Genomic DNA, 13,378 nt, shown 5'->3' on the forward strand with positions numbered 1-13,378 from the left:
CAAATTAAGGATATTAGATCAAGTCTTTCATTTGATTCAATTTCCTGTTCATTTTACATTTATTTGTAAGCAAAATAAATATTACATAAGGTAATACACTTAATTATAGGCAATTGTACAGTACAGTCAGTTGTATTGTGTTATAAAATCTTCCATTGAGTGATTTCCTGCAGTATCACTAAAATGTTCATTACATATGGAAGTACTGGATGGACCACTCACTCCATGCTGGCTTTCTAACAGGAGGACTAGTGTTGATCAGCAAATTTCACCAAAGCGTTATTCTTGTTGAATTTGCTGCGTTCACCCTTGTTCGCCAAATTATTTATTGATAATTCACCTTTTTTTTTATTATAAAAATAATAATACCAGCTCTCCATAATGCTTTGCGAAGCCAGTGCGAGCTGCAACAACTAACATTCATGTTACCACCCCCCACCCCGTATATAATGCTCATCATTTGCATTACAGACTCTGTGGGACGTATTATCTGTGCTTGTAGCCATATGTACAGGTCGATCTTCGAGTGCCAAGTCAACATAAGAGGAGGCGTGTACCCTATGAATGAATATTAATTAGCAAGAGTGAAAACAAACCTTGAAGGAGCCTGACGCAAATCCCCAACAGAGGAGAATCTATGAAATAATGTTAAAAACGAAATGTTTATTACTATTTACAACACATTTCTGTCTTTTTGATATAAGAAAAAGTGCAAACCATTAGCATAGACAGTATGGAGAGCCTTCAGTGCAACTTCAAAAAACAGAATGAGCCAGTGGCTTCAATTATTATAAGCGACTTTGAATTTTCAGCCTTTGAAAGACCAACATATTTTTTCTGACTTTTCACTACAATTTCAACATTTTCGCTTTGTTTTCACGAACAATCTATGATTGTGTGTCTCTGACTGTGTACTTTCTTCTGTGATATCATGGAGGTGTGGTGGTGCAGTGGTTGGCACTGCTGCCGCACAGCTCAGGTCACCTTTTTGTCCACAATAATTGGTCCTATATAGTTGGCAGACGTTTATGTAGCCCTCAGGGACACATTAAAGACAACTGTACCATTATAATCCAGTCAAATCTAATTTACTTAGTCCTTCCCCATTGACTTTAATGCAGTTCGGTGAATATCGTGAACATTTCTGTGATTTCTGGAAACTCGAATGTTCGCTCATCACTAACGAGGACATAATGATTGTAAGATATATGTAAAATACAGAGAATTGAAAGAACGTGTGCTCACTTTTTCACATTGCCATATAGTACACTACCTGCTATTACAAGTGAATATTGGGGAGTACAATGTAAAGTGGAAGCAATAAACCAGTTTGACTACAAAGCTTTCATCCCAGTTTCCTATTTTTCAGTACTAACATTTCAGAATTCTGTGTGCATGCACTTATTTCTGCATGGTGCCACATGGGACTCCTTAAACACTTACATTCAAATTTAAGTTTATTCTGTTGCATACACTTGCAGATTTTCACAATCTTTTGTGTAAAGAAGTGCTTCCTGACTTCAGTCTTAAATGAACCTCCCCTTACTTAAGCTGAAAAATTACAATAAAAAGACATACTGCATATCTAATAATATATACTATATGTAATTATCTTATAAAGTACCATTCATATATATCTATCATATATAGTGCCTTTCATATCTATCCTCAAACCTGGTTAATCCAGTTTAGCATCACCAAACACCAGTGTTTTATAGCAGCATTGAGTGCAAAGTAGGAACCATCCCTGGACAAGGTCTCAGTCTGTCAGGTACACACGTGGTCAGTTTAGAAACAGCAGTTAATCTAAAATGCACATCTAGTGAAGGTGAAAAAAAGTTTACAGGCTTTGAATCCAGGATGCTGGATCTGTCGTACAGCAGTGCAAAGTGAAACACCACCATGCTGTTTTACTTAACAGCCAGTTAATGAATGAATTATAGGATAAATTAATTAAAAGACAATCAAAACTGGTCATTGCAATATGAAATGGAAAAATCACAAGACATTTCTTTACGCCTGGTTGTGCACATATGGAGGGGCAGCAAATCAAACTATCTTCTGTCCTCTGGAGTTTCACTGGTAGTAACTAGTTACCCTGGAAATGATTGCAAAATAACTTTTGAATAATGATACAGTACTTTGTAATGTGCCTTGTGATTGTCATATCTATAGAACTAATATTTTTTGCTTCTAATTATTATACTTTTTATGATCATTAAAACTGAACATTTTGATCTTTGCCAGTTAATGGTCATTTTTGTCTTTCTTAACACAGGTACTTTTAGTGTTCGCCAAAGATGACAATCAGAGCAATGGGTTTTGCTGGGCATGTGAGAAGGCCGGTTACAGGTGCAACATTGCCAGGACTCCAGAATCTGCTTTAGAAAGTTTCTTAGAAAAGCACCACGACATCATAATCATCGATCATAGGCATTCCAGATATTTTGAAGCAGAAGCCCTGTGTCGGTAAGTCTGTGCCAGATCGCCGGAAAGAGACATTTTGAAAAGGTCAGGTTTCATATTCGTAAGTCCTTCCCATATGAAAGGGATTAGATGAATCAACCTTAGAAATCCTGTACGTTTCTATGGTGAATATTTTCAATCAACAGCCAGTGAAAGCAGATAGCACCAATTGTTCCGTTTCAGGAAAGCCTCAGCTTTATGCCTCTTAGCTATGTCATAACATGTCAAATTATGAAACAGATGAGTAAACAGAAGGGAGCATAAGTATAACAACAGAGGCATGAAATAGAGCTTTGAGAACAAGTCCTGTGGGACGCTGGACACGTTATACCTTACAGAAACTATCCTTAAAATGATTATTATTATTTATAGCCTTGGGGTGTTATAACTAGGAATATCTGTAGTCAGTACATGATGGCGGCCTAAAGAAAATAAAAAAACATGGCCTCAAGTAAGTGGCCTTGTGGGATGCTTTACAAACAAAATAATGGGCTTATAATACAATAATGAAAAAATATGGAATAAATAATGGATATTCAGCAGAAAAAAGAAATGGGTACATAAGCATAACTTCATGTGCAAACATACTGTAAACAAACCAAAAAAACATCTACCAAACTGTAGGCTTTAAGTAGCTGGTAAAATACAGTAAATGAAGACTTGCTAGCTGTAAATATTTCCTGTGAATATGTTTTTATACAGTACTGACCTAAGGATAGATTTATGTCGCTTTCACTCTCATGCATACAAGTAACCGAAGGAAACCCAAAGGGCAGTACAATTATCTTGAAATTCTTCTGCAGTCTCATTGATTTAATTCCATCTTTGGGGTGTCCGGGGCATTTTCCTTAGTACAAGCAGAAGAGGATTTCTTCAGTTTGTTCAACTTTAATTAAGGCTGTAAGAGTTTTCTTTTTTTTTTTTTTAACATTTATGATAGTCCGTGATTCCAGAAAATGACCAAATGAGAGCACACTTTCTACTGCCTATTACTGTGCATGGGATACTGTATATTCTTTACCGATTACAACTCTTAAAAAAAAAAAAAAAAAAAACAGTAACACTAAGTTAATAGACTGCAAAAATGCATTGATTACTGTAATGTAATAAGGCATAAATATAGGTGTCTTTTGATTTTTAGGACACTTAAAAAGCAGTAGTAAAGTGTTTATTCATCTGTGCAATGTGGCCTACTAAAATTACGTCACTTGGATTGGTCACAACTGGCTTAAGTGAGACATATTTCACTTGATGTTGCATACTTCAGTATAAGACCCGTAAATCTTTCCTATTCATAAGCAGTTCTACCAGCATATCATAGGTGCTTAATATGCCATACTGCACAGACTTGAATAATCACTTTACTGATGTTTTATAAGCATAATTAACACCAAAAGAAGCCTTTAAGGTCTTGTAACATAAGAGTAAAAAAGTAATAGATGCATTTTTGCAGCACCTAAGCTAAAGTGTCACCGAAAAACCTTTCATCACCTCATTCATTAACCATCTGATGACTGTTATTAAGCACACTTCAGCATACCAGTACGACAACAGTTAAGGCCAATTCACATTACATGACTTTTCCAGCAATTTTCAGTCCTACATTTTATTTATATAATCATGGGCAAGTCTGTGGGCAGTCATGATGCACTCCTGTAACCTGCAGTTTTGTAATCCAGTATCCCCAGCAAATTAGTTGAGTTAAACACTAGCTGGACTGAAGTCGCCAAAGATAACAGTGGGTCAAAACCTGAATGTGTGGCTTAGGTTTAATTACTTAAGAAACTAGTTTCTGGTTAGAAATTCATTTAAATCAGATACAAATTTAGGATTTCTTTCCTATTACATAGCACAGTCTTAAACAAAATGGCTGCTCTGACTTTACTTGCCATGCGGCAATGTGGTCCACATGTCCAAGCAGCACTTAGCATTATACCAAAACCTTTCCAAAACTGATGGAGAACTTTACATCACCAATTACTTGAAAACATAAATTAAATTAGTAATTAAACAAATAGCTGGAATTTCGAATTTTTGAATAGCAATGGTATTCCAGGGATGACTGCCAGAAAAAAAATCCTTTGCTCTCAATAAAGAACCTCACCACTTTATTAAGTTTACAAACCAATGAACATGTAGTTTTGTTTTGAAGACTATAGAACTTATTGGCCATAACATAACATAAAAAAACATATGTAGTGAAAAATCAAACACTGTCTTCGCTCATTGTCATGATTTGAGAAGGCTTTTTGTTCCTTGGATTTGGAAAGATCGCAAATAGAACTTCAGAATCAAAAATGGGCCCTTTGGAATGACGATAATTCTAAACATTCCAGCAAATTCTACCGAGTTCAATTCAAATTACTAAATGTTAATTTCCACTGATAAGCCCAGTGTGATATAAAATAATAAAAAATTAAAAAGAAAATACAAAACAATGTTGATGTTTATGGAATTGCTGAAGACGGATATTTCTTTGGGTTCACTGGCACTGAATGAACAGGTGACGTGTGCCAAGTGAACAGCAGTCGTCAGTGCTTGTTGTTCTTGCCTAGTGATGATAGCAGACTTGATCGGCTCAGTAACTCTGATTGTGCATCAGGTCTGTTGTGAATCGCCCAAGCTGCAGCATGTGTGGATATGCCTACTTCCATTTTTTGCCCAGCTGGTCATGTTACTTATGTTGAGTTGTGAACTACCTTAAAAGAAAAAAGGTGACAGACATTAACTTCTGGGGATTTTCATCCAGTAATTCATCCAAGTCTTGATTATTAAAATATATAGTACAACAAAAACAAAGACTCTAAGAGTTTTTAATATTCATCTAAAAACCTGGATACTGCAGTTACTGTGCTAGAATCTTATAATGTGATTACATGATGACATCATGCATCGCAATACTGCTATTTACATGGACGGCAATAGGTGGTGTAGTCATAAACAATATGAAAGGTGAATGTAGAATGTCAGCAACTGGAGAGAAAACCTGTTCTAAAATGGCACTGTTGCAATGATAAAATTACATAACCAGAAATTTGCAAAAATACCTACACATAAATATGCAAAAAGGAACCCCAGAGGGCAGAAAACAAGAATCACAACACATAGTTGGAATAAAACAGGTGTCTCCCAGATGTTTGTGAATAACAAGACAGTCTTCACTGCCAAGAACAGCCAACTGCTCCCTGGTTGGATGAGCCTGAGCTGCACTCCTGGATCTTGCCTGACAGTATCATGGTGATGGTGTGCTGAATAACCTACATTTTATAAATTGCTGTACTGAGTAATTGAATGAAATGTATTTTTTGGAAGGTATTCAATGTATTATATATATATATTTTTAAATTATACATATTAAATTTAATAGATGTTTGCTTACTGATGTCAAGTACAAAAAAAATAAATATTTGTGACATAAATAATCAGCTTATAGCCAGATACACAGCAATATATAATTTTTCAGTTTGTAATATATTGTTTTAGGGTGTTATTCTACCATATGCAGCATCTTGAGACAGTCCTGACATGAGAAGATTTTATACTTTATAAAAATACAAGTTGCTAAATTGATTACCTACTATGTGCTTCTGTTTAGATCTATCAGAGCTGTGAAATCAGCAGAACACACGGTAATTGTTGCAGTAGTTCGAAGGTAAGTGTAAATTTGAAGTAGTCATATCTCGTGGATTATGCCATTCTTGTAATGCATACAGTGTTCTGAAAAAGTGTATTTCCCTTCTGATTGTTTCACGTGGTAGATTTTTACATTGTAAATTTCATCAGATTTTTTGCTAAGTTTAGAGAAGAGTGTGTGAGCGGTTTTGTTGCTTATTTCATTTGCTTAATAAACCTATAATCATTTTTGCTATTGTTGTTAGGCTACTTAGCCCATGTGCTCTACAATGATGACTGAAAGAAATGTTTTCATGAAAACAGACATAATTTATGACATAACACAAGTCAATGGTGACCAATGCTGTACAATAGCAGACAATATAAAAATTGTCCATAGGGGAGGGGAAAAAAAAAAAATCACATTTCGTATGTTGTATAATCCATCTATTGGTTATCCAGTGGTTTGTTCACATCATACCAAACATGCATTTTCTGCTAAAATATTAAATAAATGCTTCCAGAAAAATCAGTGCCAACAAACAGGACACAGATTCACATTTGATTTAAGATCTACCTCTCCCCTTCATTCATCGGTCAAAAGTCCTGTCTTCCACAAAAAAGCCCCGTTTTCACTGCTGGCTGCTGAAGATCTCCTAACAGTTAACCAAGACCAAAGCAGACATTACCTTTTCATATTGGGCATTGTGTGTTGCATAACATGTTTTAAAGAACATGTTATGCTGAGGGTCACATCAAGTGATTTCCTTTACATGTAATACTAGGCGTTAGCTAAAGATCTGCTACTATTCACTCTAACACGTTATACTGCCCATAATCAGATTAGACAAATTGCTTTTCTTTTGCTTTGTATTGAAATTAATCAAAAATCCCTTCCACATAACCGTATGCTGTATATTTTTTGAAAACTTATGATTTTCGTAAAGTAGTAGTATTTATAATTACCATAAATATAAAGTTGGAGCAACACATTTTAACTCTGTCCTTTATTTTCTTCGAAGGCAGGATCGTGAGGATGTGTCCATTCTGCCCCTCATTTCAGCAGGATTTAACCGGGTAAGAAACTTTTAGAAACATTTTTTTTCTTTCTTGGAACGGTTGCTGCTAAAACCCTACTAGCATGAACCTGTCGTGAACTCCCATCAAGGGCAAGTCATGAGAGTCACTACGAAAAAAACATATTTCAAAGTATTTTTTATGTAACAAGCATACGCTAAACCCACTATGTGATTTAATTCCACCACAATTATTGGAGCCAAAACCTAGGTTAAAGATTTTGAGAAACTAATATATGCATTACAAACAGTAAATATAATCCCCTCCACATACAGTCCTAATGAAGCAACAAATCACAACAGCTTCATTCATCATTGGCATTTGAAGTAATTATTGCAGTACAGCCTACTTGGCATTTGTGCCAGTAATGAAATAATCCCTGGAACCAGGACAGCAGCCCTGGTCTGGTTCTGGCTCCATGTCTTAATGGAAAAGCAGAATTACTGTATAATTTAATGAGTAGTAGAAAATAAGACCACTAAAAGTAAATTCGACATAAGCATTGGGGAGCATAGTGGATTTGTGGTTAGCATGACTCCAGAAGGCTGGGTTCATAACCTGGGCTTTGTTACTGCTTTTATTGAGTTTGTACATCTCATCATGAAAGTTAATGTGGATAACCCAACATCTGTTGAGGTTGATGGGAAAATCCAAGATATATCTATATATAGAAAGATATGACAGAGACATAGAAAATGACCTCCAGAGCAGGCTGTATAAAGCAAGGAACACTGTCTGGACCCTTATTAATGTGTGGAACTCCCAGCATTACTGTACCCACACTAAACTATGGCCATACCAGAGCTGTGTCTTACCAACAATTCTGTATGGATTTGTGTGTTGGAGGATGACGGAGGATGATATGACAAAGTTGGCCACATTCCACACAAAACTCCTACACATTTTCTAGCCAAAAATGATCTCCAATGTATAACTGTTTGCTCAATGCTGTCAAGAAAGTATGGATACCACTTTGATGAAGAGATAATGGAGATGGATTGGCCTTATCATCAGAAGCAAAAGCATCTCCGTCTCCAGAACTGCCTTGCATTGAACTCCTAAATGAAAACGCAGGAGAGGACAGCCCAGGAATACATGGCAGTGTACTGTGGAGGCAGAGCTGAAAACCATAAACCACAGTTAGGGCACAATCAAGAAGCTGGCCCAAGACAAACAGCAGTGAAAAGCCTTTGTGGCTGCCCTGCATGTCAAAGAGCCATAGCTAGCAATAGTAGGCCATTCTCACTGTGCCTGCATGGGTTTTTACTTTGTGTAGCTCAGGTTCCTCACACATTCCACAGATGTTTATGAAAAGAATACTCTGTACTGTACTATAATTGAGATTAACTGAATCCGGCATCACACCACACGACGGTTCCAATGATTTTCAGCCACAGCCTTCGTTCACATAATCTTAATTAGATATAGACAACTGCTTTACAGGTCATGTAGTATGACATGCCCACCAATTTAGTCATAGCACTCTGTGACTCACCATGACAAAATCATAATGGGTTTAATTTGGTCTTAAGTCGTATTGGTAAGTGTAGGAGACATGACCAGCGAGCCCTCATCTAAAAGTACAATGCATACAATGTGGCTGGCAAGGAAAAAAGAAAAACTGGTGTTTTATACTATCAAACAGAAGAGATACTTGCCTGGCCGATGTCTTGGATTTGTTGACAGAAAGGAGAAGGGAAAAGAAAGGGCCGACACTGCAGCTGAACCCATCATATCTGGAAAGCACTGTCAGGCAGCACAGCCTGTGCCTATCAAACTGCAAAGGGGTCACAATACTTCGCAATTTTGAAGCAGTGCTGAAAAGGTGGTGAGGCGGTCCATTAATTTGTCACTCTCTACAGTTCTTATTTGTGTAATCTAACATTCTCAAGGTAATGAGATCAAGCAACTGCAGTTTTGAAGGATGGATGAATGAAAAATATATATTTCTGGATGTTACCATAAGAGCTGTATGCTGTTTCTATGGTATGGTGAACAAGCCTTCTTCTTAATCTGATCCTCTCATACTTAAAAATGCTTTTTTATGAATATTTTAGCTGACGGTTAAATAATTACATGTATATTGTTGGTATGAGTAAACTAATGATGTATATAATAATCATAATTTTGCTCTCATCAAAAAGTCACTGATAAGATTTTCTCATTTTAAATATTGAATTATAGTGGAATAATTACAATGTATGCTGTATCCATACAGTGTTATGTGTTATTTTTTATTTTTATTTTTTTTATTAAATACAAAACATTTTTACCAACACATGCAAAGGAGGTCAGTGTTTGCTCATGACCTCTTGAGTCAATGTGCTTACAGAATTACCAAACCCATGGGACTAAAATTCCATGTGCAGGAAGAAGGAAAAACAATTCATCATACAGTGAAAGAGAGTTGCATTTTAGTGGTTTAAATGGAAGCAAATCTCCATCCTTTATCATTTACAAAGCAATTATACTGTGGAATAATGAAGTAGTCAGACCCCTTTACTTTTCTCATATTTTGCAAATTCATTTCAGTTAATTTTTTCCCAATCATCAAGCAACAGTCAATATCCCAAAATAACAAAGCAAAAACGGGATTTTAGAAAATTTTGTAAACATATTAAAAATAAAACTAAAATATCCCATCAAAACAAATGTACAGACCTTTTGTCTTGAAAGTTGAAATTTGGCTCAGGTGCATCCCATTCTTTTGATCATCACTAAGCAGTTTGTACACCTTGTTTAGAGTCCAGCTGTGGTCAACTGAATTGACAGGATGGATTAGCAAAGGCACACACCTGTCTATAGAAGGTCTCACCGCTGAGTAAAAGCCAAGCCATGAGGTCAGAGGAGTTGCCTGCAGATCTTACAGACAGACCAAAGGAGCTTCAACTAAGTACTCAGTAAAGGCTCTGAATGCTTGGATCAATGTGATATTTTATTTTTTTATTTTTTAATAGATTTGCAAAAATGTCTAAAATCTTGTTTTAGCTTTGTCATTCTAGAATATAGTGTGTCAACTGATGTGGTAAAAAATACATTCAAACATACAACATAACAAAATTTGAGAAAAGTGAAGGGATGTGAAGACTTTCTGAATCCACTGCATGTAGACTTCTATACCATTCATTTTAGCAAAGCTGTACACCATCATGTTACCCGGATGTGTTATTTAAATTCATGAAGTGATCAACTTGACCTAACTGCATGACAAAAAGTCCCAAAGACCTAAAATGAATGGACTTTAACCAAGTAGCCATGTTAAGTGATCTAACAGGTGAATTCATGGTATTTTCTCATTGCTCAAAAACTGAATGAAAAAATGTTTGTAAGCTAACCTGTAGATATTTATATTCCCCACCACTGTCATTTGAAAGTCACAGCTGCCCAGACATCAAAAGCTTTCTCCTCAGTAAACATGAAATGACAGCAGATCAGAAATGGTCAAAAACACCAAAAAATGCTTGAAGGGCATTACCTAGGCCTTTTAATTTTTTAAACTTATATCTGAAGTATGTTTTTCAAAAAGGGAAGTTTTAGGGGCCATTTGAGGTCAAAAAGTATTATTGAGTGAATTGAAAGATTCAGCCAGCCAAATTTTTTTTTTTAATTCTCATCTTTCATTATTGAAGTAAGGATACTGACTTTGCCTGCGACAGCTTGAGTTTTTTACAACTTGTGTGTGCCAACTGTGCACACACACACAGATTGGTTAATGGAAACACACAAAAAAATCAAAGACATTGGCCAAATAAGTAATAAAAATAAAATAATAAGCAGAACAATGCCAGAGTGACAGCTGAAAAACACTAAAGGTAATGCTGCATTGTGATTGTAGTTATAAGTTTATGCTAAAATATCCCTTTTTTGTTTTAACAGAGGTATATAGAAAATCATAATGTAATGACTTGTTTTAATGAACTACTTCAACTGGAGCATGGGGAAGTAAGGGCGCAGTACAAACTAAGGTATAGTAGTTTGACTTTTCTTATGTATAACACTTGTGCAGAGTGCTTTAAAGCAGCTATAAAGGTTTACTATAATTTCATTATTTATCAGAAAGTAGAACAAACTTTTGGTCTTTGCAAATTACATGCAGAACACAGTATTAAATAAAAGTAACAGGCATACATAACCCAGCATCTCTCCTCTGCACATGTCCAAACCAATGCAATCTCGCCTCTCTGGCTTTGTCTCCAAACCGTCCAACCTGAGCTCACCCTCTAATATACTAATTTCTTATCCTGTCCATCCTCGTCACACCCAATGCAAATCTTCGCAAATTGCACTATTTGCATATGTAAATATGATAAAATTTACATTTTAGAATATAGTCCTTCTTATCAAACTTGCCTTGAGGAAACAATAGGACATTACTCATCTGTGTCATTTCTTCTGTACTTACCAAATAAGTGTTTTTTGAGGTTTCTAATGAGCTCTTCAATAAGTCATGTTCAGTGAGCTTGGTGCACTTAGCTCTTTTACTCATTATTTTTAATCTTTCTCTTGGGATTTTATTGTTCTTATAAATAACATCACAATAAGAAATAATAATGTTCAGTCAAAAATACCATTACAACTTCATTCCAGGTATTTATGTTTAAAATTAAATTAAATTATGCCAAACACAACACCCCCCCTCCACCCAATTCAGAGAGCTATGCAAAGTGCCCAATATGCCATGCATATTGAGAAATCTGAGTGGGTATGCAGAGGTCTGGCATATTTATTTTAGAACAGCACTCATGAATTATTGCCAAATTCTTAAAACACTCAGGAAAATCAGGTTTATCTGATTGTAAGATGGTACAGAATTGCTGGCACCCTTGACAAAAATGTGCGTAAAAGGACTATGAAAAAAATATCTCTGTTGTTCATTAGTTTGATCTTACACTCAAATATGAAAGAAATCTAATATTTCACTGTGATAAAATTATTCAAAGAAAAAAAATCTCCAAAAACATTTTTCTCAAAAAAGTATGTGTCAAAATTGACACTCCCAGAAATTCTCAAAAATAAAATGTTCTCATAATTAACATACTGTATATCCCATTCACATTTTACCTCTTAACAGCACACCTGAGTGTTTAGGAACTCCTAAGTAGTGATCTATGACCTCTGGTTTCACTGGGGTATACATATGAAGTAACACGGAGTCAAACTTCTTTAGTCATCCACCAACAGAGAATATACAAACGAAATGACACAAGAGGATTTGTGAGCTTCATGGCTATAAAAACAGCCACTTCTTCTTCTTCTTCTTTCGGCTACTCCTGTTAGAGGTTGCCACAGCGGATCATCTTCTTCCATATCTTCGTGTCCTCGTCATCTTGTTCTGTTACACCCATCACCTGCATGCCCTCTCTCACCACATCCATAAATTTCATCTTAGGCCTTCCTCTTTTTCTCTTGCCTGGCAGCTCTATCCTTAGCACCCTTCTCCCAATATACTCAGCATCTCTCCTCTGCACAGGTCCAAACCAACACAATCTCACCTCTCTGACTTTGTCTCTGACTTTGTTGACTGTCCAACTTGAGCTGACCCTCTAATGTACTCATTTCTAATCCTGTACATCCTCGTCACACCCAATGCAAATCTTAGCATCTTTTGTAAATCTATAAAAACAGCCACACACTTGAAAAAAAAAAACAAAATCACCATTTCCACTATTAGAGCAATAATTAAGAAGTTTCAAACAACTGGAGCTATGATGAACCAGCATGAAAGAGGACAGGAGTCTGTTTGGTCTCCACGCACAGTGACAAAACCTTCTCCAAGGATCACAGTTGGACATTTACAGCAGCTGATTGCATGCTGGGGTTACCAAGTCTCCAAAACTACAATTAGACGCCATTTCCATGCCAATAGACTACTTGGCAGGCTTGCCAGAAGAATGCCTCTACTAATGTCAAACCACAAATGTAAGTGCCTGAAGTTTGCTAAACATTACTGGAATTGTGATTGGCACAGGGTCCTTTGGTCAGCTGAAACTAAAATAGAGCTCTATTTGCAACAAACATCAGAAGTCATGTACAAAAGCATCTAATCCATACTATAAAGCATGGTGGTGTACCCATCATACATAGGGGCAGCTGTTCTACCACAGGCCCTGAAAGGCTTGTTAGTATATATGGCATCATGGAGTCCATCAGATTTCTGTAGATTTTAGATCAAAACCACAAAATGCACTGAAAATGCTTTATCACATTGAAAACATTTGGGGTA

At 36.1% G+C, this 13,378-nt stretch overlaps 1 protein-coding gene across 3 annotated transcripts in view; it reads left to right on the forward strand.

Moving 5' to 3' along the window:
- pde8a (phosphodiesterase 8A) overlaps positions 1-13,378 on the forward strand; it is a 324,022-nt gene that overhangs the window by 237,178 nt on the left and 73,466 nt on the right. For all 3 annotated transcript variants that reach the window (XM_051920426.1, XM_028823660.2, XM_051920427.1), the window contains 4 exons: positions 2,279-2,469; positions 6,062-6,118; positions 7,101-7,155; positions 11,032-11,120. In XM_051920426.1, coding sequence (XP_051776386.1) covers positions 2,279-2,469; positions 6,062-6,118; positions 7,101-7,155; positions 11,032-11,120 — 392 coding nt within the window. The remainder of the gene's footprint in view (positions 1-2,278; positions 2,470-6,061; positions 6,119-7,100; positions 7,156-11,031; positions 11,121-13,378) is intronic.

The sequence above is a fragment of the Erpetoichthys calabaricus genome, chromosome 17 (assembly GCF_900747795.2).
Source record: "Erpetoichthys calabaricus chromosome 17, fErpCal1.3, whole genome shotgun sequence".
Lineage (NCBI taxonomy): Eukaryota > Metazoa > Chordata > Cladistia > Polypteriformes > Polypteridae > Erpetoichthys > Erpetoichthys calabaricus.